The sequence below is a fragment of the Drosophila eugracilis genome, unplaced genomic scaffold (assembly GCF_018153835.1).
Source record: "Drosophila eugracilis isolate 14026-0451.02 unplaced genomic scaffold, ASM1815383v1 contig_2088, whole genome shotgun sequence".
Lineage (NCBI taxonomy): Eukaryota > Metazoa > Arthropoda > Insecta > Diptera > Drosophilidae > Drosophila > Drosophila eugracilis.
Genome location: NW_024572964.1, coordinates 2,523,940 through 2,550,139, shown reverse-complemented (window position 1 = coordinate 2,550,139; position 26,200 = coordinate 2,523,940). Strand labels below are relative to the sequence as shown.

The window sequence follows — 26,200 nt, the reverse complement described above, 5'->3', positions numbered from 1 at the left end:
CCGTCGGCTGCAAACTTTTTTCATACCACTCAGAGCGACAGAGAGAGAAAAACAATACAGATTGGGATTCCAAGTGCAAGCAAACACGAAAGCAACAACAATGTCTGGACAAGAAGCTTAACAGCAACAACAACAAGATTTTTCATAAAATTCCCTGAGCTGATACACTAAAAGAAATGTCTAGCTCAATGGGGATACATAAAACTGTATTTAATATTCAATTCAAAACAAATATTATATTTCTATTAGCGACTTAGAGATCTACACTAAATCATAATCTTATATATGTATGAGAATTATTAAATAGTTTTTCATTTAAGACCCCCAATTTTTATCAGTGTATTAGAGTCTGCAGATTTTCGGTGAATCAGCAAAATGTTTGAATGGAAACAAAACAACCATTTTACAGTTTTATTTCGGCTGTTTTGCTGCAGGTAAGACAAGGAGAGCAGGAGTGAGAGAGAGACCGAGCCAGGCAGATGGAACCCTTGGCGAAAACAACAAAACTAAAGGAACTGCAGTCTGGTTTTCAGTGGAAACCTCTTTAATTTGAACAAACCTTTAAGAGAGCGCAATAAAAGCCGCTGTTCCGACGCAATTTGCACTTGCACTTTCAATTGCCAGCAATTGTTTAATTGAGAACTGAATGTTCTTCAATCCTCTGCTTGCTTTGAGTAATCACGAAGTATCTTCAGATTTGCATATTTCAATTTGCCAAAAGACGAGTTTTTACAACCGGCACAAAATGCGCGCGCGATTGCAATAGGTAAACAACAAATAAAACACGTATTCGCACTTAAAACCTTATAAAATCGTTGTATATTCACTAGAAAAATATGTATATTCGAGTATTATTGTGCGGCACTAATATCCATAAATATTGTTGATATGTTTTTATAAACAAAAATCACGCCAGAACGTCGTCTACACGCGCGTCTCAAACAGCTGGCACTTTTTTTAAAATTAAACTGACAGCAAAATGCGGGGGTTGCTTTTATAGCAAACAGAGCCGACGAACATGTTTGAAACTGTGGTGAAAAGAACAGCTGTTCGAACAAGTTTACAGAACCACCAAAGGCCGTAAGAGTAGCGTGCGCAAGAAGAGCACAGCTAGTCAAGGGTTGCATTTAAAAATTCAGCGCTTATTTATGTTATTATTATTAATTGTTACCCTTTTAAAATAAGAAGGACCGCTTATAACAGGAACTGGTTGGTTTATAAATTAAATTACTTTTAATTGAAACTAGACCGGTACTAGTACTACTTTACTGCCAAATAATAATTTGTTTACTTCCTTTGTTTTCACCACACTTCGAACGTAAAACCAAAATGTTCGAAGCGATTTTCACCTTAGTGGCATCACTATGATATCGATATATACGCATACGAACACAGCGGCATCTTTAAATTCGAAGCGTATATGGCAGCACTGTAAAATGGCATCAGGTAGCTCTGGCATTTCAAATTTTTGGCGCCAAATCGAAATCGTACCTAAATTTAACTTCTCTTCAAATATATATTCAGCGGGGATATTGGGAATATACAAATTTAGTTCCATGCTGTTATTAAACAATCAGTTAGTAGAGAATAACAGTTAGTGGCCAAACAAAACTACAGTTAAATAGGATTTTCGTCAACTTTATTAATGTTCCTTTTTATTTACTCGTTTCTTAGTTTTTCTTTTGCTCTTTGGCATCACGTAAAAATATATTGTGGCATAATATATCGTTTTGAACAAATTGTCGATAAAATATATTTGTTTTTTTTTTGTGTATATATCAGTTAATTAGTTTTTGCACAAACGGTAGTAAGCAATGCAAGTTTAAACTTAATTTCTAATTTTTTACAAAATGTTTCGGTCGAAGAAGCTTGTAAAAGGGTTTCGGTTGCAGTGGCTGTTGCGGCAATATCGGTTGCTGTTGCTGCTGTATCTGCAATACATGCTGATGCTGCTGCTGTGGATGCTGCTGTGGCCGCTGGCTAACTGGCCAGTAATAGCTCCTTGCCACTGTCTGCACTCTGATTAGGAATCTTTTACGTTCGAGTGCGGGAAAATTGGTTTAATCAAAAGCAAAAGTCTTTTGGGCAAACGAACACAAGACGTGGAGAATGCGGAGAGGAGACATTTACAAATGTTTGATACAAAACAGTGAACTTCTAACTAATGTAAATTCCATCTCAACTTGCATAAATTGTAAATATTTAGTTTTACTTTTGGGAACCAGTCTTGAGAAGCACACACATTTGATGCATGTATGATGCGCTGTCTAAACGTTATGTATATACGAGTATAAAACCATGATGTGGGAGATCGTTGCACCCTGACAAATCTCTCGGGGATTGATTAGTAGTTTGGGGTTAGTGCACTAACACACGGAGCACAGGACTCAGATGCTGGACCAGGACCAGGACTCACCCATCTGGCTGATGTGGCTGCTGCTGCTGCTGCTGCGACTGCTGTTGCTGTTGCTGCTGCCGGCGACGTCTGGCCACAGCGCTATTTTTGATAATAGCCTCGATCTCGCGACCCCCCGAACTCTCGCCCTCCGATGCCGAGGCACAATTCCCGGCTGCATCTTGACTGATCACCGGTCGAGGTTGTCCCAAGGAGGAGAGATTCCTCACCAGACTTACGGCATCATCATGCCTAGGTGTGGTGTTCTCCTTGGACACATTCCTCAGTATCTGAGCTAAATTCCTTTGCGGATTCTCCGTCTCATCACTAGCTCCTCCTCGAGTGGCATCTGCCGTGGTAGCAGACTTACGGAGATTGGAAACTGTGGCATGAGTGGAGCGTTTGAGGCGGTTCTTCAGCTCGGCATTGAGATCCACCGGCATTAGGCCGCGTCCTATGCCCAGCATAGGTTTTCCGCTCTTAAGAATGCTCTTAAGGGGTTCGTTGGTGGGCTTTCCTGTAAAGTAAGATATTTACATTGATTAATTTACATTCAAGTTGACAAATAATGAGGTTTATTTCCATGAAGTCAATAAAAATGCAGCAAATCAATCCAAAGGCAGGCAAAAAACCAAACATGCTCAGCCACAGCTTGGGTGCAAAACGTGAGAAGCTCAGAGAAGGGCCAAAAACATGCTTCAGTACTTACTCAGCTTTAGAACTTTCCCCTCAAGATGTTGATCTCGCTTTCTTTAGCACATTTTCTTGGATTTATTTTCGTGGTTTAACAACTTCCATTAATTAAATATTACAATAATAATAATAATAAGTGTAATACATACTCATCGTAATATAATTCCGTTTAAGGTACAATTCGTTTTAAATGTAAATAAAAAGTAGTGGTTTATGTATAAATAAGCACAAAAGCAGTTTCGCATAATAATAATATATAGGATATAATGGTTAACTGGAAGGTTTTTCTGCTGGCCAGACATATATAGTATACGAGCCGTTGGGAATAAAACTGTCTCTTGGTTTAAATACAATGCCTAACGTTTATGGTTTTTCTTTTTATTACTTCGTTTTCGTTTGACTTTTCTGTGGAAATTTCGTTTCGTTCTATTTGTTTTCTTTATTGGGATTGCTACGACAGACTACTACAATAGTGAATAGTTTGGAAAATGGGATCGGGCGCATCTATCACACTGAGCGCAGGACCCACACGAAGAGAGCGAAATTTTTGTGTTCGAAAATGAAAAGAGGTCGGCGTTGGGGGGTTAATGAAAAATTGGGAAATTTTGAATGCTTGGCCAAAATAGACAATTTTTCAGCCCAGTAATTCGCCGTACAACAGCTTGAAGTCCTTGCCAGCGGCTAAGAGCTCATCGGGGGTAACCTCAATATCCTCGTAACTGGAAATGGCGGCCTTCCGCCGGTTGATGGGTGAGTGTGCTCTCTTGGGACTTGGCATGGCTGTGGGACTGGTGCAGCCGCTGGAATAGTGATCCATGGACAGGGGTCGCGTCCTCTTCAGCATCTCTCGGCGTTTGGAAACTACAGTAGTATTAGCTGGCAGTCGAACATGCGCATTGGTGGCCTCCACTTGGCTGGGTGGCAGCGATTTCGTCTTCAACAAGGTGGTCGTGGTGTTGAAGCTCTCCTTAACGCCAAAATACTTGGCAAAGCGGTCGTCCACATTGGATGACCGCGATCCCACGGCTGCGGTGGTGACATCGGTGGTGTGACGCCGATTGACCGGCTGTGGCTGTGCCTGCTGTTGTTGCACCAGTCTGTTGATCTTCCGGCGCATCTCTGACACTTTTGGCGGAGCTCGATCCTCATCTAGCTGCTGCTGCTGTTGCTGGTGCGGCTCTTGCTGCGGCTGCTGATTCTCCTGCTGGTTGGATGCGCAGTTCTCCTTGCCCGAATCCGAGCCACTGTCGCTGGTTCCATTCGATAGCTTCTCGGGACTTACTTTCTCCTGCTGCTTTTCTATAAAAGGCGACTTCACCTTGCCGATGCGCATATTAACAAGAACTTTCATTTTGTCGGTTTCCAGTTTCGGAGAGATTCTGTTGGTACCCCCCAGGCTTATACTGATGCCTTTGTTGCTGTTGTATCGGCGATCATTAAGGAAGTTATCGGGCAGGACTAATCTTCCGATAGACCGAACCTTTACTTGCATATAAGAGCCGGCTGGCGGATCTGTGGCGGACCTGGTCAGGTTATGGATGCCATTGTGCAAGGGCGACTCCCTCAGGAAGGGATCCTTTCTTAGTTTAACTTCCTCTTGATCCACCTGATCCTTGGTCTCCTCCTGATCGGGCTCAGTAATGCTCTCCAGCGTCAGACTAGATGGTTCCTTTTCGTTCGGAATCGGTGAGTAATCCATGGGCGTGGGCGTCACACTGGCACTGCTGGCGGTGGTGCTGCTCCTGGGCGTAGTGCGATCGATGGGCGGACTCCTTGAGTAACTGCTTGTGCGACTCCGGAATCTTCCACTACCGCCTCCACCGCTCTCGCAGAGATTACTGAAGAAGGCCAGTCGCTCGGCCAGCGACAGAGATGAGGGTTCTATATGGGATTTTGGTTTTAGAGATTAGTTTTTGCTAGCTTGTTATTCCTTGTGGCTTTGGCACCACTTACGCATTGCATTTGCTCAGTCTGCTCGGAGTCGCTACTCTGAATCTTATTTAAATTTAACTACTTATTGCTGCTGCTGCTGTGGTTGCTTGTGGTTTCTTTGAGATGCGACGACTTACAAGACTCGAAGACCAACTGCGCATTCGGTTATATCCGCTGCTGCCCACACTCGCTGCGATAATGTTTCCTATACACCATGCCCTATCATTTCCCAGCTGCCTTTATTAAGCACTAAACAAACTGACCGACCATCACAAAAGATGCTTTTAAACCCCCCGCGCAACGCTGAATCATAGAAAGTTTGTCTGGCGTTTATAAAGCAATTTCTATAATTTGCCACTTTTTTGCACTGGCTTTGTCCACTATATATATCTATATACATATTCGTATATATATCAGACATCTTTCGTCTTCTCGATTTTCATTTTCATTTGTAACTTTCGATATTGGTTCTTCCACGACACTTTCAATTGATATGAACTTTCTTTGTAAGCGTTTGAGTGGATTTTGATGTGTGGGTTTAACTGATAAATGGCTGGCAAAGAAATTATGGAAAATTTTGTAAGCTTGCTTTGGATTCTTGGCAGTAAACTAGAACTATAATCAGACAAGTCTGTAACCGACTAATGATATATAAACAGTCTTTTAATGCTTTCATAATTTGTTTATACTGAAAATTAATCTTTGTTGGGAAAATCTAACAAACTAATTTAATGTTTCCACTCATTACAGCTTTTATTTCGATTTAATCACTAATTATTTCTTTGTCTGCTTATTTGAAACCACTCTGTATGCTAATTACATACACTTTGTTGTCGTCTATCAAGGTCAACGTCATTCCGCCTTATCGGTAATAAATTTTACAACCTTTTTTCGGGCGAAACCACAAAGAACGAGCACGCTCCCATCTCTGGGCCATAAAACCCAAACGATAAGTGATAAAAGAAGGTTACCATTAGCTTCACCCACTTACCAAGTGGGTCAGGAGTTGCTATGGATCGCTTTCAAGGAAGACAGAAGACCCATTGGGGAGGCGTTAGAAATGTTGTAGGCGAAAGCCGTGAAATTATGAACGCTTAATTAACTGCGCTAAAGACCTCGATCGGGATGTATGGCAAAATGAATAAATATGGAGAAGAAAATCACGCACGTCTTAAATTACATAATAATAATCAACATACGGTTGTGGCGGAGAATAAGTTGTTATTAGTTTTTTTTTTTATCATGCGGCAAGAGTAACAAACAACAACAACAACTATAATTCAATAAAACAAACAGCAACAACAATAACAAGGAGTTAATTCAGTTGTTAGAAAACTCAAAACTGGCGAAAAACAATGAAAAAGTCAGAAATGAAAAACCGATGAACGCACATGCATGGAAAACCAAATTAGTGTATGATTTTGTTTTTGCAGTTTTTCCATTTCTTTACTTTTATTGCGCAATTTGGCGTGGCTGCATTTTTTTGCATTTCGAATTCGAAAACTGATTTGTTCGACTTAATTATAAATTAGTCTCGGGCGAGCCAATAAAAACTATTAATATATATATAAAATTAAGAAATCACAGACACAGTAAGCAACAACAATAAATATTTCTTATATGAACTTTAAATGTTTTTTTCATTCCAAATGAGCATCGTGCAAATCAAACAAAAACGTAAGAATGGCAAAGGCTGAGAGAAGGTTGAGAGAAACTAGACACTAGTTTAGTGATCCAGCTAGCAACCTTCTCTCTTGGAAAACCCAAAACTATAACTATCTTTAGTTCCTTACCAAATTCCGCATCTGTGGTGGCATTTGGCGTGGACAGCTCATCGCTTTGCATGGAGTTGTCGGCCGCATTTGAGGACACTTCCGCCGACGCAGGTGGAGATTGACGGGATGCTCCTGAAATGTATGAATTGACTGAGTTTGTGCTCTGGAAAATGGGCTTGATAAACTTCTGTCTGAACATATCTCTATATCTCTATGTATCTATGTGTCCATTTATCTATGTATCTATCTATCTATCTTGTCCCGCCTAGCAGTTAAGCCAAATAAAATCTCATTTCTAGTACTATGGGAAAAACGGACTAGGAAATGTTCGGTGTTATCTGGTGTTCTACTAGTAAAAGACAACTGTTTGACATTATTCTCAAGGGGGGTATAGTTATTATTAGATGATACGATTTGATACGGTTTCGATTGCGAAAGCCTTCTAATCTGGAGTGACCTGAGCCATATATGCACCTCCTCTGCCCCACCAAATGGTCACAAATGTTACCCAACACTCAAGCCTCAATTAGTGGCTGATTGCCGGAGACGGCGACTTTCCAGAGTGCGGGTGAGTGGTGTGAGGCAAGTGACATACATTTTACAGCTTATTAACTTGGCCAACAACCATGAGAGGCTTGCAGCAACACCAAAGCTAATGGCAAAATCTGGCAAACACTCTGGCAAAAGCGTCACCCACTGACCAGCAGCTGATTTAACTAATTAATTTTTGGAAAAGGTTTATGAGGGTTTTCCCAGGGATCTTGAAAGGTACTAACTTAATATTTAAGTGTTTGCTTAGGAGTTATCTATAGTTGGTTGTAAACTAATATTACGGCTGCTTAAGTACTCGTTATCTAAATATGTGCTTAAGTCTGGGATTGTTTATTATCTTTAGAAACTAACTAAAAATGGATTTTCTTACTAATGAGTTAGTTTACAACCTTATTTGTTGGTTTTTTCTGAATTTAAAGTTTAACTTAATATATTTTTAGATACTTTACACATTTGCAATAAAAGAGTTAAGTCAAAACACTATCTAAAGATCCTAAGAATAGCCTCCAAAACCATTTCGTTAACATATTTCTCACCCAAGACATTAGTACCGCTAGTTCCCTAGAAAAGTCTGGTGACCCTAGCCCAGCTCTAGCTCTAATCTGCTCCCATTCTGGCCGCTGTGGTCTTGGCCTTCTTGTTACGCTCGGTTTGCGACATGGCCCAACCAAGTTCGCCGTGCCAGCAGCGGTTCAACTTAGCGGTCGCTGCCTGTCTGCTTTATTGCTTCATGCTAGTTTCTGCAAAGCCAGCGAATGGCGATGATAATAGTGGTGGCAGATGAATGGGATCCCGACCTACAAACCCATCGAGACCTTTGCTTTGGTACTAACCCGTGGCCCGTTGATTGCGCGACTGCTCCTGCAATTGCTGGAACATACTGGCCCTGGCTCGAACGCTGTTGCTCCGCGTCAGGCCACTTGGTGGTGTTGTGGTGGATGCGGCGGTGGTTGAGGTTGTGTTTGCAGATGCGGAAGCGGCTGTCTCATCGCTCAGCGACTGGATGGCCGAATCCTCTTCCAAGGCGGACATCTCGAAGATGTGCTCACTGTCCGTGCCGATGGATAGGGTTAGCTGCTCACTGAGATTGACGCTGTCGTTGGCCGAATTTTGTCGTGCCAACAGCGAGGATTGCGGTGATGAGGATGGACCACTACCAGTAGCCTGACTGGCTAGGTGGACAACTCGGGGCGATTGTAGTGGTTGGGTGGAGCTGCGGGCCAGGCGGAAGGAGGTTCCCGCTCCTGAGTTCGTCGACGAGGATAGCAGCAGTGGGGCAGGCACGTGGCTTAGTGGTTGTCCTGTAATTGGGGAAATCAGAGGAGGCTGCGGTGCGTGGGTCAAGCGAATGTCCAGCGGTTTGGTGGGCTTGAAGGCCGACGAGGCCGAGATGTCGAAGGGCGCGGAGTTGGCTTTGAAGCTGCAAAGGAGAGATAAAAGCCTTGATTAATACACACCAATAAACAGCACAAAAATGGGTTATCAATATCTTATTTTTGTGGCATTTTAATAATAATAATATTTGAATATAAAAGATAAGTCTTAGGAAACATGAATATACGACATGGTTGAGTGTTTGGATCAAAACCGATTTGACATTGGACTGAGAAACTCTGATTTCCCCTTCGCAGAAATTTACATAACAACGGGCCTAAATACACTATGAAACTCTTTGTGGGCCTTCATCTCTATAATTCTCTCTGTCGGACAACAATACTCGGACATAATTATAGGCAATTTTGGCCAACTTAATTATGTTTTGGTGGTGGTGAAACTTTGGCGCTGGCGGCTGATGCTTTTGTTGATTCGCTTAGAGCCTCCGGGGGAGCGAAGGTAAAAGTTTACAAGCCACCGACGTTGGCCAAAAGAATTAGCCAAAACGTTTCGCTAGCAGCGAAAGGTAATTGAATTGATGATTAGAAATTGAAAATCAAAATATATATACTATATACAGCTGTGGTGTATATTTTTCCACACAGACTCTCTGCATAAACTCACAAGTTTATCACCCTCTAAAAAGCCTCTTGAAATGAATTTCCTTCTATATTTAGTCTCTCACCTACAACTTGTTCGACTCTTCAGTTTTTCCGATATTTGTTTTGTTTATCAGGCCCATTGCCCATCCTCCATGCCAGCCGCTCATTCGAGCAGCGAATGTTAAAAAGAGGAAGCGGAAAATAACAAAAAAAAGAACAAAAAAATAACTAAAAATATACAAAAACTTAAATGCAGCAACTAAGCTAATTGGATTTGGGGGAAGGCAAGGGGGGAAGAGTCCCTGAGAACATTCTGACAAGTCCAACATTTTCGACACTCGAAAAACATGATTAGCAACAACAGTTGGCAAGAATTATAAAAAATATACAGCTGTAGATTTCCAATGATCTAATCAAAGACAGAGAAGAGCGGGGAGGCAGGGAGTAGAATATATAAAAAACAGCTCTCGATTCTGCCAACTTAGTGGGTACACAAACCAGATAAAGCCATTTGGCGGAATATTTAACAGCCAAAAAACACGCATTTAAACCGATTTTATGCAGACATTGGCATTGCGATTTGGCCATATATATAATTTAAGCAATTTTCGCAAATTTGGCACAATTTGTAGCACTTGAAAATTGGAATTTTCATTCGTTTGGCTGCGCAAGTGCACTTTTCATGGAATATATTTTTAGCACATTACGAAATGAATATATCGCTTGTATATAGGACTATATATACGAGTAAGACCGCAAAAACATTCGCATTTTCATGCCACATTTCACTGTGTTTCCAAGGGGTTTTCCTATAATTTACTACCTTTTCCAATTCACACGCGGTATGCGGGCCCGTCTACCGGCAACTGGTTAAGAATTTCCAAAGGGAACGTGGTTTTCCTCTACGGACACTAAACACACACACACACACGCACACACTATAGGTAATATATACTATCTGCTCCTCCACCTGATAAGGCACCTGAAGACCAAAAACGACCGAAAGACCGAACCGGGCAGCGATTTAGTTGATAAATTTATCAGTTAGTTTCGATTTCTTTCCACTCTATTCACTATTTATTCTCGTATTTGTCAACTTGAGGAAAACTATAATTTTCCTTTGGTATTTGTTTTTGTTTTTGTGTGCTTTACTTTACGTAAAATATAATTTATATTTCAGCGCTGCTGCTGCTACTGGCGGATACGTGAAAATTGAAAAAGCGATCGCGAGCAACTGAGCGCAAAAATTGTACAAACAAAACGCCGAGCAGAAGAGCGTCGGCAGAGAAGAATTGGGTGGCTCGGTGGTGCGGCGGTGGGGCTGCGGTGCTCTGCCTCTGTCGACGTCGCTCTGTCGCTGGCAAATCTAAATTATTTTCAGCTTTGTTTTCTTGCCTTTTTTTATTGCCCGTGCTTTAAATTTATTTTGGTATGGTATTTTCCTTCTTTTCCGCCGTCTGGCTGGGAAATGTCTTCGTTGGCTTTTCTTTTGCGGTGGCTTTTCTTTGACTCTTTCGTTTGGTGAAAGAGAAACTTTCAGAGTGCAAAGAGCAGGCTAAATGGCTAATTCAAAATTCAAGGAAATAATAAAGCAAATGTGGAAACTTTAAGGCGGTTTTTTATAATAAATGTTCCCATTTTCCATTATTTTATTTTCTTCATGTAAAAGCTCAAACTGCAAGTTAAACTACTCCGAAAGTCCACTACTTTTCCCTCTCATTTTCATTTCAAATTTCGCTCTTGGCCAGAATTTGTGAATGGACCAGCAAAGGTGTGACTCGTCTGAGCTATTTATAGAACTTATAGACTCGCAAGTTTGGGAAATCTCAATGGGCACATAAAATAATTATTTCGAACGTAGGAAACCTGCTAAGATTTCCCCTTAAAGTTCCTACGTTGACACATTTACGATTGGGCTATTAAACGGATTCTTCTTCTTCTTTTGGCCATAAAGTTATGGGGAGGCAAAGTCGCTTTTGCGGTTGACTAACTGTTATTTTTTCTCTTTGGTTATCTTATCGGGCGATTAGGAAAGATACAGCATAACTTCGAATTGGACATATATGGGCATTATCGATTTAATCGGCACATGTCAGCGTTCACTTTTTTCTAATGGTCGTGGATTTAAGTTTTCCTTCTTTTATTTTTACCGTTTTCTGATATACGCCTCAAACATTTTTTCGCTTTGACGTCGCTGCAGCAACAACATGGAACGTTAGTCGCCCTTCTAGGGGGATCCTCCTTGTCCAGGGATAGAAAAGATAGGAAAGTATCTGTAACTGAGCGAACGCGTTCGCCTGCTGCAACCTACTGAATGCAACTGGCGAATATGGGCAGCATAAATTTCACGGCACAAAGCGTCGGCAAAGTGCAAAAGATATTGACAATACCGTTCGCTGAATGCAAATGTGACAGCCAGCGAGAGTGTGAAGAAAACAAAAGCCTCGCAGAACAACCTGGCTTATATTGTTATTGTTGGTTGATTTTTGTTTGTTTGTTGGTTTTTTTTTAGGGAAGGGAAGAGAAGGGAGTGCCAGAACAAAAGCCACCCAAAAAAAAAAAAGTAAAGAACCAGCAAAACACTCACATAAAATGCTGACATAAAAACACAGTTAAACAAGAACTGGCAAGTTTGTGGCGCTGTGGCAGGGGAAGTGGAAGTGGAAGAGGTGCTCCCATCTTCTAGTCGAAATTCTAAAATGCTTTCAGCGATTCAGCGAAGAAACTAGGTTTACGAGCCCGACATTGGCCAATTCGCAATTCGCAGAAATTACCCATCCCCAGGTGAGAATTTGTGGCCAACAAGTTAAGACCAACTAATTGTTTGGGAATGAAGTCTGGATGGTACTTGATGGGAGTCGATTTAGCTGCGGTTCTCAAAGAAGGAAGATTATCTAAGCCGTAATTGGGATTCTTATATTTGCTCACCTCTAAGAGGTAGGAATAAATCATCTCTATATTTCGAAAAGCTTTGCAACCCTGTTGAGCATATTTCTCCAAAGACCCCGCCCGCCTTTCATACTCGTAAAACCAATCGACCTTCTATAATCGCCCGACCATTACTAACCTTTATTTGTATTTCGCGCACTCTCGGGTTCTTGTTGGCCTCAATAGTGCGCAGGTAATTAGGCAAGCAATAAGCTGCTTAAGAGACACCAGCAAGCCAACCCCAGTCAGGCCAATAAAAAATAAAAGTCGTCGAAGAAAAGTGAATTATATGACAGCGAATCGAATTGAGGTCAGGCCGTGTGGAGGATTTCATTGGCTTTTGGGGAACACAATTTGTTGACATTCGGTTTTGCCGAGCCATGGAAAAGCAATTAAAATATTGCCAAAATATCCCCCAGCAAAGTGTGATGAAATTTTCATCAGAATCCGAATCAAAATCAGAATTGGCTAATTTATGGCTACATGGCTAGCGGAGTATGTCCACAAAGTAAGGTTAATTAAGCCGATCATGACGGGATTATAATGTCTATGGCTATGGCTTTTGAATAGACTATAACAACTGTAACATTTTCCAGTTGACAGTGGCAAGCAGCGAGGGAGGGTTGTGGGCCGTGGGCTGTGGGCACCGTGTGATGGTATAAATATTTATAGGCTCGGCCAAGTGCCAGCCAGAAATGTGCTCGACGGACCAAAAATAGCAATGAATGCGAGTATATAGACAAATATTGCTCCACGCAAACAGAGATACGGATTCGGGGGCTGGAATTCTTGGGCCATCGAAGCGTAAACTGGCGTCCGCTGCAGAATCGGTTGACAGCTTGACAGGCCACACGACGTATGCGCAATTTGTGAGCGAGAATGTGGCAATTCGAATGGAAATTCTGCAGCGAAGGATATTTTTAGGATTTGAAGTTTTCCATATTTTCCATATTATCTTATCTAAATGTAATCCTTTCCATATCTGTGACCTAATTTTCTATCAGACAAGACGTAGATACTTACAAGCTCATCTCCTCGTTGGTCACAGGTTGGGTCTTGTACCGCTCCCTCTGCAAATCCCTGCGCAGGACACTGGGCTTGAGTACCCTTGGGGTGGAGGGACCTGCGTGCTCCGAAGTGGATGCCTGCAGCGGTGACTCCCAACTGCTGTTTGGGCCACCAGCCGCACGGGAAGTGGGCGTGGACAGCATCTCCATGCGCTTAATCCGCTCTGCCACCGAAATGCTCGATGGAGTGGTCACAAAATCCACAGGAGTACTGGGGGCAGCCTGGGAGGTGGCAATGGCATCCAGTGCCGCTGCCAAATCCATACCAGGCTGGACATCCTGACGTTCCAGAGATCGGGTACGCCTCTTCAGCAGGCTGGGAGACGTGTTGGAGTCCTCCAAATCTTGCGAAGCGGAACCCAGGGACCGACGCTTCGATGGCGAGTCTGTCTTTAGGATTGAGGACAGAGAATCATTGACCTCCGTTTCTAGACCACTCAAATCGAACTCCTCGCGACTGCTCTTACGAGAGCTCTTCAGTATGGGACGTATCTCATGCTCATCCGCTTCGCCAAAGGATTTCTTTTTGAGTATGGGCTTGGGCGGACGCACTGCTTCCTCGCTGGAGGTGCTCTCCTGCTTCAGGATGGGACGAATCTCATGCTCTTCACCATCCTCATAAGTAATTCCATCATGGGCGGCCAGTTCAGCGGCAGCCAAGGTAACAGCTTGGGAAATGGAAACATGCTTGTGGCATCCTCCATCCGAGGGTGTGGATAGCGAGTCCTTTTTCTTCAGGATACTATGTGGCTGGCTCTCCGTGGCCGATGGGCAACCATCACTCTTGCTGCTGTCGTAGCTGCTCTGCTTGAGGATTCCATGAGCCTGAGCTGGACTCAATCCAGTGCCCGCTTCCTCCAGCGAATTCCTTCTGGCTGACTTAATAAGAATGCTCCGCTCATCAGGGGAATGGGATCGGGAGTAGTAGCGGGATTCATCCAGGCTCGATCGCTTCTTCAGTATTCCCTGCCGCTTGCATCGGCTAGCTCCGGCCAACGGATGATCCACCACACTCGAGGAGAAGGTCACCGGCGAAGGATTGCTTGAGGCACTGGAATTGCATTCGCCCAGGCCATGCTCCTTCTTCTTCAGTATGGATACAATTTGATTGGGGGCAGGTGGTGAATTCTGATTTGGCAGTCCCCCAGCTGCTCCACCCTCATCCGTGCTCTTCCTGCGCATTATGGCCGACATTTTCTGGCTGTTATCCACCGCTGGCTGTTGTTGCAGCGCCTCAGATTGCTCGGCAATCTTCTTGATCTCTGCGAGATCAGTCTTGGTCCGTTCATTAAACTTCTGGCTGACACTCCGGGCCACTGGGGCATGTATAGGTCGTGGAGCTGGCAGCACAGCGGTCATGGTGCGCACTGGAACCTCCGGATGGCGTACGGCTGGTATAAACTGACGATAGGGCTCTGAGATTGAGGTGGTGGATTCGCTGCAGGAACTCTTTTGGGGTGTGTGCAGCAAATCCCTTAGAGCTTCATCATCCCCCGGAACCAGAGGACGAGCCATTCCCAGTTCACGACGTCGGCGTCGGCGAGTTGAAGAGGCAACCTCATCTGCAAGAGAAGATCAGGAATTAGTAACTTTTTCTTAGAAAGTGTTAGATCGAAAAGCAGCCACTGGACATAACACGTGCATAACATTGAAAGGGGACTTGGCACAGCTTGGATTTTAACATATTTTACACAAGTTTTCTCAATGGAAAAGCTTTCTTGGCGCAGCACAAAATGATTTAAATGAAAGTGTTGGTAATGTTATTGAAAAAGCGTTTCATTCTGAGACGGTGGCAGCCACATGGCGCTCGAAGAAAGAATGATTCAGAGTGAGGTCTCTCCTCTTCGTGGTTATCTTTGCCGCGGCCTCATTGGATAGCCATTCAAGCTTGAAGGCAGTCCCAATTTGGAGCCATGCTGATCAGATCATCTCCCCTTGTGCTTGCTCTTTGCTGCACTGCATCCAGTTGTTGCCAACTTACCGCCATCCTTGGTGGCTTCCTCGGTCAATGAACGGTTCAGATTCGATTTCCGTTTGGCCGACTTGTCGCGATCTCCCATACGACGTGGTGATACCTCGGGCTATGGAATATCATTTAATTAGTATTTTACTTTAATTTAGAAATATTTAAAATTTAATTTCTTAAAGTTTTGAGTTCTTCTTACCGTTCTCTTGTGCTTCTGCACTGGACTCAATTGCAGATTAGCCAAGTGGTCACGTCGGCCATTCTCCGTGTTCTCCGTACTCAGCGTGGAGCTACGTGGTCGCATCCTGAGAGTGCATTCCACATTAGCCTTGGGCGGACTTACGGCTCCGCCCGTGAAGTGCAGTTCGCTGAGGTTCTGCTTCATGGAGACTCCCGAACTCACGGCCACCAAGGGCTGGCGTCTCTGTGTGGGTGGTGTGTCCACTGGCTGGGATGTAGACCGCGAAGGGATTCTACCAGTAGTTGCTGAAGGTGCTGGCTCTGAGTTGAATCCACTGGCACCTGGTGACTTGGGCGATAGTTCTGAGTTGCTAAGACGACGATGGGTCAGGGCTCCTCCGTTGCTGGAGTTTCTCGGGGATACGGGCGAACTGTATCTCTGGCGCTGCTCCTCTTCCTTCTTCTTATCTGCGGGTTGGGTTAGAAAAAGGGAGAACGCACACGATATTGAGGATGATGAAATGCGGGCATGGATACACAGAGAAAAAAGTAAAATCATTCTTAATTTTTGAATTTATGAATTGAATTTTTAGTTTTGATTTTAAAATTTTTTTTACTTTCTGTTACTAGACAAAAACTGAAAACACACAAAAGAAATTACAGGAGTTAGACTACGGGGTTGTGGATTTGGAAAGAGGGAAAACCCGATGACCTTCACCAGTACGGGGATAAAGATGAGTTAGACAGGAGACTCACCAAGCGCGGCGGCGCGCAGACGGCTCGCCTTGGTAGTGCGAACCGCTGGCGAGGATTGGGGCGAGGTGGTCGAGGAGGAGCAGCTGCCGCCGCTAAGGAGCGGGCTGGCAATGGCCTGCGGTGGAGCAATGGTGGACTGGCACTGGCTGCCAAGGAGCAGCGGCGACAGGGGATTCTTGCGACGCTTAATGGGCGAGCCAGCAGCAGATGTTGCTGCCGTGCCGTTGGATGTTGCTGCTGCTGTTGCAATGGATGTTGCTGCTGCAGATGTCGCTGTCTTAAGCACAATTAACGGCGCTTTGTTGGCATTAGCTAGGGGCGGCATGGGCGTGGTGGCGTGTTGCTGTTTAGTATTGTTGTTGCTGCTGCTGCTGCTGATGATGTTGTTGCTGTTGCGTTGCCTCGCGTTGCAATTGTTGTTGCTGGTGTGGCTGTAGGTGCAATTAATACTGCATTTGCCAGCTTTTCCACGACTTTGGCTGGCTGCTGTTGCATTTTGATGTTTTGGTTTTGTGTTGTTGGTTTTTTAAGAGGGTAAAATGCGTGGAGTTTGTTGTTTTAGTAAGACATTAAAGCTTATGATTGCTGCTTGTTGTGGTCGCTGCTGTTGCTGTTGCTGCTGCTGTTAGTGCTGTGTTGGTTTTGGTGTGTGCGTGAATGGGTTTGGGATTGCATAATGCAAATATGGGGGTCTGGGAAGGAAAAGTCAGCTCCAATCTAATGGCTGGCTGGCTATAGCTGGCAAAGATTGATTGGTGTGGTGACAAACACGAAATAGTTGCGAAAGTCTCTCTAATTTTGTGACAAAGGAAAAGCATTAAGCCCAAAACGAAAGTTTCCGAGCCGATCTCAGGTCATTAGGTCTCTATTTAACGATGATGTATTAACTTTGTCAACATTATTGGACATTAAACACTGACAGGGTCAGCGATTAGATTATCGTCCGACGATTAGATTTTGCTCACAAATAAACCAGAATTTACGACTCGCCGAGGAGATAAGTGTGGGAATTAATATAGAGAAAGGAAAAATGGCTAATGTATATATCTCTTTGACTTTTAGAACTTTAATACCATAAATCTTATATAGAAACTCAATTTCTTTTAAGACATTCTTCTAAGCCACATCATCTCGAGGCACTGTAATCCATCTCAACCTTGCCTGCGCCCCCTAAGCTTAGGGCTTATGTAAAACCCGAATGATTTCATAATCCATCCAGAAGACGGGGAGAAGGAGACAAAAAGAAATGGGCGAAAGAAACATATTTTTTTGGCAAATCATCTGGCAGCATCTCCGGAATCCGCCCGTTCATTGCCTTCTGCTGCCTGTCAGAGATCAGTGAACGCTCTCTAAGCTCTTTGGGGGCGATCGTTGGCCCTCTAGACGGCGCTCAGAAATCAAATTAATTCCACATAAAGTGAATCAGAAATTGCCAAATTGGTAAATATTGAAATTAATACGCTCTGCGGGAAAACAAAGAGCAACAAAACAATTGAACTGAAATCGACACGCCTGATCGATCATCATCATCATCATAGATGTTTATTGTTTATTAGTTTTTTGGCAGCTGCGCGTTCTGTGTGTGGCCACAAATGCTTACTAAATCTTTCCGATTAAACGGAAACTTCCCATAACCATACCCATGTGAGATGCAGATCTATGTCAACGATCTCCAAAGAGACTTTCTCAAGAGTCCAAGCTAAACCGTTATGAGAGAGAGATACACGCCTGAGGAGACTGTCAAAAATTTATGAAACCCTTGTCCCAGACCATTGATAATAAACCCGATTCCGATCCATTCATTGATAAATAAAATAAAAAATTGGGCACAGCCCGTCGCAGAGCGGGTTTTGGTTGGGATCTATTAGCAATTTTATGGCATCTTTCATTTGCCTAAGTTGCGTGAAGACTGCTCATCGATTTTTATCAAATGACAAACAATTTTATTCATTTATACACAAGAAAGAGGAGTTTGGCAAAAATGAAAAGAAACATTTCTTGGGAAACTTTGGAGTCATAATAATATTGCGAATAAAAATTGCGCAAATTGTCTTATATAATTTGGGCGGCTGTTAGACTTTTCTGACATCCGAGAAACCTCGCCAGTCAAAACATTTTGAAATTGATTCGACTTGAATCGCTTTTGCTCAATTGCAATTTGATTTAAATGTTTTGGCCGAAGGTCTCTCATGAGCCAAATTAACATTTGTCTAGAAAACGTTTTCGCTTGATTGGCAAGCCGACAAAAATCAAATTTAGTTTAAATTGCTTTTAAGTGTGCAAAAGAAACGAAGAAACGCTCCGCGTCTCGCCTCTTCCGATGATGGAGTTTGCTTTTATTCCCTCAGCTAATTTGCAGAAATCGTTGACAGGCTCACGGTTCAGGGCTGAATCGGCATGGGGCGGGCTAATTACCGATAGCTTTTGGTTGGGAAAGTTTGGCCCAAGAATTAATGAATTAGTAATGTTCGCCAAGCGGCTGAAACAAACCTAAATTAAGTGTGAGATCAGAAAACGATCAACGGAAACTAAGCAGAGAGGAAAACATAATTGCTGAAGATATTTAAAGATCTATCGAGATGTAGGGGATACTTTTAGGATCAGTAAGGGAGAGGTAAGATCAGCCTTCTACAGGACAGACTAACTATTTGTCAGGGCTAGAAAATGGATCATTAGTCAAATATGATGAAAGGCTTAAAAATATCGTATCATAGATCCAAAGTGTGGGATCATTTTCTGATCTACTGAACTATGTAATGGGTCTTTATTAGAGTTGGGCAGGAAATGGAGAATCATCTCTCTAATAACTGATTGATGTTAGTTTCTAAAGTAATTAATAAAAGGGGTTTGTAATATTCCAGTAACTTGATAGCAAGTAAAGTAAATGGTTAAGAAAGAGATCTATAATAATAAAAGGAATTCCTTCCTATACAATGAAATCTTAAAGACAGGATGCATGAAGTACGCTTCGAAGCAGAGTTCTCAAAAAGTTCCCAAGGGTAGAGATGGAATTCCTTGAAAACCCATGAACAAGAAGCTGCAGCTTGGCAAGCAAAGGATCAGTAAGCAGGCTAGCTAGGACATACAAAACGCTCAAGGACGAACAGGAACTCGAAACACACAAAAAACAGGCAACACAGAGACGTCACAGAAGCAACAACGAAAACAGATTAAAGAACTTAAGGAGGGACTCACCTGAGTTGGCAGATGCAGTGGGGCAGGATCCTAGGATGATGGCTTCGGGTTGCTGGGGCTCGTTGGTCAGAGCCTTAGGAACTTCAACTGGAGGATGTCGCTGCTGGTCATGGGTCATCACAGTGGTGGCTGCCGTCTCATAAGCGGAGCTATTCCCGTTCGCCGACGAGGATGGTGGATCAGTGACAGTGGCGGCGCCACCTGCCTTATTCCGTCTTCGGGTGGGTGAGGGTGAACTGCTGGAGGAGTCGTCACTGCGATGCAGCGGCGGGGGCGGAGAGTGTCCGGCGGAACTCTGGCGACTGGCGGAGCGCGTGGTGCGCGTTATGAATCTGCGGAGGCGGGTGGATTGCTTTATTACTTTGCTGGCTTTGTTAACTCCCCAACTAAGCAGTTTGTATTAAGTTTAGTTACACGGAAATAAACACGCGACAGCTGGGACGGCAGAATGAACAGAACACCAAAACAAAATACAGTTGCTGTGAAACGAGATATCCATCCGACAGATACAAAGATACAACTCTCGAGAGTTCCGCTAAATGCGGCACGGCTAGACGGCAGCAAACACGCTCGGCAACTGCCGCCGGATCGCCCAGCAAACTCGGTGGAAACCCACGGAGCCGCTTTTTTTTGTTGTTGCTGCTCTTTTTTTTTTTGGGTTTTGCCGCTTGGTATCTTGCAGATACACAGCGAACAGCGAACAGCAAACGGCAAACAGCAACAAAGTCACTCGACGCTGAACACACCGAAAATCACTCAAAAGCGAAAAAGAGAGCGCCGCAAAATTCGCACATTTGCGCCAGGTAGCAGCGGCATTTGTCAGATACAAGATATATATCTTGCATATATACAAAGATATACTATATATACAAACAGCGGCTTTATCTATACCGACCGTCAAAGAACAAAGCGTAACAAGTCTGTTATATCTGTTATTGTTATGGATTGGTGTGACTATTGCACGCATGCGCAAAAGGCAGTGTGCGCAGGTAGCTAAAAGTATCTCAAGCAAAGTACCTCAGAGTCTGGCATGTAAATGATAGCTACATTTAGCTGGACCGCCACTTCCTCATCCTCAGCTGACAATGCATATTTAGCCCATATCTGTTTAGCGAGCCAGTGAAGAATTTTGCAGCTTGTCTCAGACATTCAATCAAGCGCAAGACTTTGTCTACCTCTGAGTTTGTTTTCTGAGTTTTTCTTTGGATTTTTTTTATTTTGTTTTTCCAGGTAGACGTCAGGCTGCACACATTTAAATGTCGCGACGCATCAATGTCACTTCTTTTTTCTGCTTTGTGTACTTTATGATGTCTCGTGCCTGCCAGTCATAGCATCTCATAGATAGAATATCTTCTAGGCCGTCCTTGTGGAGAGGTAGGACAAGATCATATCGATCGTCAGCACAGAGGGCGTGATATGCTAGTCTCCCGAGAAAGTAGGTTAAGGGATTAACCCAAAGGATAATGGCATGTCTGGCATTGGACAAATATTTAGTTAAGAAAAACCCATAATTATTGAAAGGGAAACCGGATATTTGTTTATAGATACGAGGTGTGTTCAAAAAGTAAGGTGACTTTTCAAATTTCGCGGGCAACATATTTTCGATTATCGTTTTTTTTGTTTTGTTATATTGGTACACTCTTCCCTAACATCTGTACCAAGTTTCAATGGAACATCCTCTTTTGTTTGGTTGTGAGAGGCGTAAAGGTACAAGTTGTTTTGCGAGCTCGGCGATTTTTTGCTATCGAAAAATATGGATCAAAGGATTTGCATCAAATTTTGTGTAAAAAATAAAATTAAGTGCTCTGAAACACTTGAAATGTTGACAGTGGCATACGGTGAAACTGTTCTGAGTAAAAAAAATGTGTACAAGTGGTACAAACTCTTCCAAGATGGCCGGGAAGATGCCAATGACCAGCCTCGCTCTGGACGCCCAAGCACGTCAACAACTGATGAAAACGTTCAAGCAGTGACGAAAATTGTTTTGGAAAATCGTCGAATCACTATCAGAGAAGTTGCTGAAGATGTCGGTATATCGCTTGGCTCGTGCCATGAAATTTTTTCAAACGTTTTGGGTATGAGTCGTGTGTCAGCGAAGTTTGTTCCGAAATTGCTGAATTTTGAGCAAAAGAACCGTCGCATGAGCATCGCTCAAGAGCTGTTGAATGACGTCAACGACGACCCAGATTTACTCAAAAGGGTCATAACTGGTGACGAATCATGGGTATATGGTTATGATATCGAAACCAAAGCCCAATCGTCCCAATGGAAGAGCCCAGACGAGCCAAGACCGAAAAAAGCAAAAAATCGCCGAGCTCGCAAAACAACTTGTAACTTTACGCCTCTCACAACCAAACAAAAGAGGATGTTCCATTGAAACTTGGTACAGATGTTAGGGAAGAGTGTACCAATATAACAAAACAAAAAAAACGATAATCGAAAATATGTTGCCCGCGAAATTTGAAAAGTCACCTTACTTTTTGAACACACCTCGTATATTGGACTTTGCAAATTAAAGACTAGACATAGGATTAAACTGCTTAAGAAGTTAGAGATTAGGAGGCCTTGTTATTAATTCTAACACAAATTGAGAGCTACGAAAGTACTTTCAAGGAAATAAACAACTCTCTTTCAGGGGAAAAGCGAATTGGGTTGAATTTAATTGTTTTCATATTTCGTTACAGCAATTTCAGCAATCAACCTTTTGGGTTGGATTTCCTAGAACCTCTTTTCAAGGGTACTCCCCAGGCCTTCAATCTCTGCTTTGATCATCATTATGATCATCATCATCCGTCTCGCTCTCAGTTTTATATTCTTGATGCTTGACTTTGCCCGTCCGTCAAATGGAAATTTCCATAAATTGTATAAATTGCTTGAGACACACATATGACGTATCAGCTACTGGAAGATGTCCGAGAACTTTCCAACCCGTTGGAAAATCTCAGGGGGAAAAAGGAAAAGTGATAATAACCAGTTTGCGGATGCTGTTTTTTTTTTGTTTTTTGGGAGTCTATGCAGCTGCGATGAAAGCGAAACCAGGACTAGACCATTGACGATCTGGGCCAGGCTAGCTGGCCAACTGGCTAACAGGCCATCGAGCTGGCCATTAAATGGATAGCCAAGCAGACGCAGCAGGTGATCGGATGACGGTGTTGACACCACAAAACGGCCAGAAAACGGGGCCCCAGATAAATTCCACACTTAATTGCCGGGCATTCAAATTTTTCCTCGACGAGATTCTACATTGAATGCATTTTTAGAAAATTGTCTCTTTTTGGCTCTTGATTTTTCTTTCTCCACTCTTCATTTCTTTTATGCCGCGCGGCTCTTTTTTATGAGGCATTTTTGTAGCGAAAGCCTATTGGAAAAACTTGTCGCTAGTTTCGGGTTTGGCTGTAAAACAGGTGCTTTCTACGCCGGATTTCTTTTGGGGGTATAGGAGGAGTTGGAGTTGGGTTCGAGGTTGTGGGGTCGGGGGTCACTTCGGCGACAACAACAGCGTCAATGTGCCATTCGCTTTGATATATCACATTATAATTGATGGAACCAGAGACCGGCTGCCGCTGCGAATTGCACTCCACGCACTGATGCGATTGCCGAAGATGTCGCCGCCGCTGCCGCTACGATACGATCCCAAGCCAGCGACCATTCCCAATCCAAAATCTCAACCCCAAAACAATGGACCACGTAACACCCGACGGAGGGGGGAAAAAAGGCGAACAATACATGGATTTCGTTTGTTAACAAGCCCCCTGCCTCTGTGAATCTCGATTTGTTTGGGGGCCCGGCTTAAAGAGAGCCGCCAAGTCGCATTGTATAACACGACGTCGAACAATATGGGTGAAGATGGCATATAGCATATACAGCATATGGCATACAGCATATGGGGCTCTCACAAGAAAAAGGTGGCCCACAATGCAGGGAATTTGTTTTGATTGTGAGACAAGGATTATGGCGGGACAGAGCCTTAAAACGGATTAGTCCCACAGAAATAGAGAGAGAGAGAGTTTAATGTCTTTAATATTCCCTATAAAATCGTATACTCAACCGAAATCGCATTATAGTTGCTGGTTAATCAGCCGCAACTTCCGAGAACAAAACGCTTTCACCCTCGACGGTAATCAGCTTGATGACCTCTGAAGTAATTCCAATCAAAGCGCACACAATCACAGTCGCGGTTAAGAAAATAGTGAACTTATTTTTAAAATTGATTTCTTTTTGAGAAGAAAATATTTTCAACTTCTTTATACAAATTGTATAAATCTTAAATAAAATGTATTTGAGTAGCTCTTCTCATACCTATTCTTTCAACCGCCACTGTTAATCGAAGCGTAATTAACCTGCTTGGAATAACAACATGCAGAGGGAGTTGGAGTACAACCAACACCTGGCCGTAATCAGGACAACCTATCCCTGGCTAACGACTGGCGAAAAGGGAACTAATTATGCGCGTAATTGCTACCGAAACAGATAGAGATACATATTTAGGGGCTGGTGAAGAGTGAAGTACAAGTATCAAGGAGGAGGAGGTGGCTTCCATGCGGGGATGGGGTCTACCCAGCTTACCTGCGCGCATTGGTGGCCTGATGATGATGAGACTTGGATTCTACTGGCAATGATTGATGGGCATGCTGATCGTGTTCGAGATGATCGGGTTGGTGGTCAGCTTCGGGATCTGATTGATGGTGGCCATTGGCTCCGTTCACTAGCTGCGGCACCGAACCGATCCCATGGCTCCAGCGTTCCAGAGTATCGTAGACATCACCCTGATCGAGCTGGGTGGTGCTGTCGCAGTCTTCGATTTCCAGATTATGGTCGTAGAGGGTGTTTCTAATGGCTGACAATGATATCTTGGGGGGTTCCACAAATAATCGTTCCGTGTTCACTGGTTCCCCAGCATCATAGTTTTTGACATCATGGGAAGCCGATCTAGGAATAGTACGGGTTGAGGGTTCCAGGCTCTTGGCTAATCGCAGATTCAGTCGCTTGGAGGAGGACCGCCGGGCTACGTCTTCCGGGATTCCTTCTTCGGGGGGCAGCGACGTGGCCTTGGCACTCAGATTGGTGATCTTGCGACTAGAGTGCAGGGCCCGCAGCGATCCATCGTCATCGCTGCTGCTGCTGCTGCCCGCCGGCAACTCCTTGCTTGCAGTTGCTTCAGCCACAAGGTGTTGCTGCGATTGCTGCTGCTGCTGCTTGGGATTGCTGCCAGTGCCGCCCGAGTTGCTGCTCATCGGGGGATTGAGGTAGTGATGCTGCAGGGGCCAAAAGGTCGCCAGCTTGTCGGTTGTTGGCTTAGGCTGCTCCCGATCCTGATCCAGACCCTTCTCCTGCTCGTTGCTGCTGCTGCTGCTGCTGCTCCTGTTGTCCAGGTTCTTCTCCTTGCATATTATGTCGTAGAGGGCGCTAATTGGACGCGACTCACTGCGCACGCGTACCGCTCGCCGGGAGCGACTGTGGAAGCGCTGCTTGTGTCGACTGGTACGACCGGATACAGATCCGGATCCGGAAACGTTGGGATTAACTACGGGTGTTGGACTAGCCTGCTCTACGGGGTTACAACTACTGATGGTGGTGGTGCTGGTGGATGTGATGGGGGAGTGACTGGCGACAACGGGTGGCTCACCACCTTCGTGGCCGGATGGTTCACCTTTGGTAGGGCTCGCAGATCCCTGAGAGTATCTGAAGAAGCGTCCCTCGCTGCCGGTTCGCTGTTGGCTCCGGCGGAGTCTTGTGTGGCTGTCGCTGGACGCAGAGTCGCCACGAAAAAACGTTCCCCTGGCCGGATTACTTATGGGCAGAGGTGGATCCTTCGTAGCTGTGGTGCTCTTCGGAAACGAACGCTGCTCCACCAGCTGTGTACTGGGTGTACTATACACACTCCGATAGTTCTCATTCAGGGCTCCGACATCCGATGCATTCGGCGTGTGGATCCTGAGCTGAAGATCCGTGTAGTAAGCGGGTGTGGTGTGGTGATAGAAGTGAGGATGCTGGCCACGATACGACTGGGCTGGGAGACTCTTCTGCGAACTGGAATCCTCCGAGTTGTTGGTCTGCTCTTTCGGTTGCTTCGGTTTCTGTGGCTCAGGTGGCTGGCAGCTAGTTTTGGCAGTGGCAGATGCTGTGGATAAGTCACTTGAGGCCGCAATGGTTTCTGCGAACGAGAACGGGAAAAGGAGAACCATAAGTGAGAGTCGGCTAAATGAAAAGTAATGTTAACTCGTTTCCCCTAATGGCATTTCCGCTTAATGCAGCAAGATGTGTCCCAACTGGGGTCTAATACACTGAACTAAAATAAACTATAATCAGAACTTAACCCATTAAAAATATATATTACCCAGTAATAAAAGTAGATACTTCGAACTAGGAAACCTGCAGTTAAAGATCCATTCATTATTCTGCATTCCCTTTTCCCTCAGTGCACAATTCTCGTCTCGTTCCATCCGTGTGTTTGCTTTTCTAATTCACTTTTCCCGCACCGCACTTGGCGCGTAAAAAAAGCAAATCTTGGCAGCAATTAAATTGCACCTGAGCACTCGGATTAATATATTGCATGCTCTACAGCCCTCCCGAAACGCCCCCACCGCCTCATCTCGGTCTGCCCCATCAGCCCCGCCCACTGAGCACACCTACAACCGTGTCAAGGTGAGGTGAGGGTTGCCCGCTTTTTATAGCCAAGCATCTGCTCTGGCAATGAGTGCAGTATTTTTGTGGGCTGCGTACTTTTGGCAGTGACTGTAAAGCAAAATGTAAATGCAAATCTCATTTGACAACTGCCAAGGCAT

General features: G+C 44.0%; 1 protein-coding gene across 16 annotated transcripts in view; it reads right to left on the bottom strand.

Annotated features, from left to right (window-relative positions):
- Nucleotides 1-26,200, bottom strand: part of LOC108107685 (supervillin) — a 116,370-nt gene that overhangs the window by 31,387 nt on the left and 58,783 nt on the right. For 4 of the 16 annotated variants that reach the window (XM_017215277.1, XM_017215274.2, XM_017215276.1 and 1 more), the window contains 9 exons: nt 23,982-25,569; nt 19,416-19,747; nt 16,221-16,706; nt 15,484-15,932; nt 15,300-15,399; nt 13,275-14,880; nt 8,181-8,767; nt 6,814-6,927; nt 2,417-2,912 (listed from right to left, as the gene is read on the bottom strand). In XM_017215277.1, coding sequence (XP_017070766.1) covers nt 2,417-2,912; nt 6,814-6,927; nt 8,181-8,767; nt 13,275-14,880; nt 15,300-15,399; nt 15,484-15,932; nt 16,221-16,706; nt 19,416-19,747; nt 23,982-25,569 — 5,758 coding nt within the window. Of the gene's footprint in view, nt 1-1,622; nt 2,032-2,416; nt 2,913-3,146; nt 4,970-5,041; nt 5,249-6,813; nt 6,928-8,180; nt 8,768-13,274; nt 14,881-15,299; nt 15,400-15,483; nt 15,933-16,220; nt 16,707-19,415; nt 19,748-23,981; nt 25,570-26,200 lie in introns of those variants that run through there. The other 12 variants (XM_017215275.2, XM_017215284.1, XM_017215280.2 and 9 more) reach the window with 10 other exon arrangements.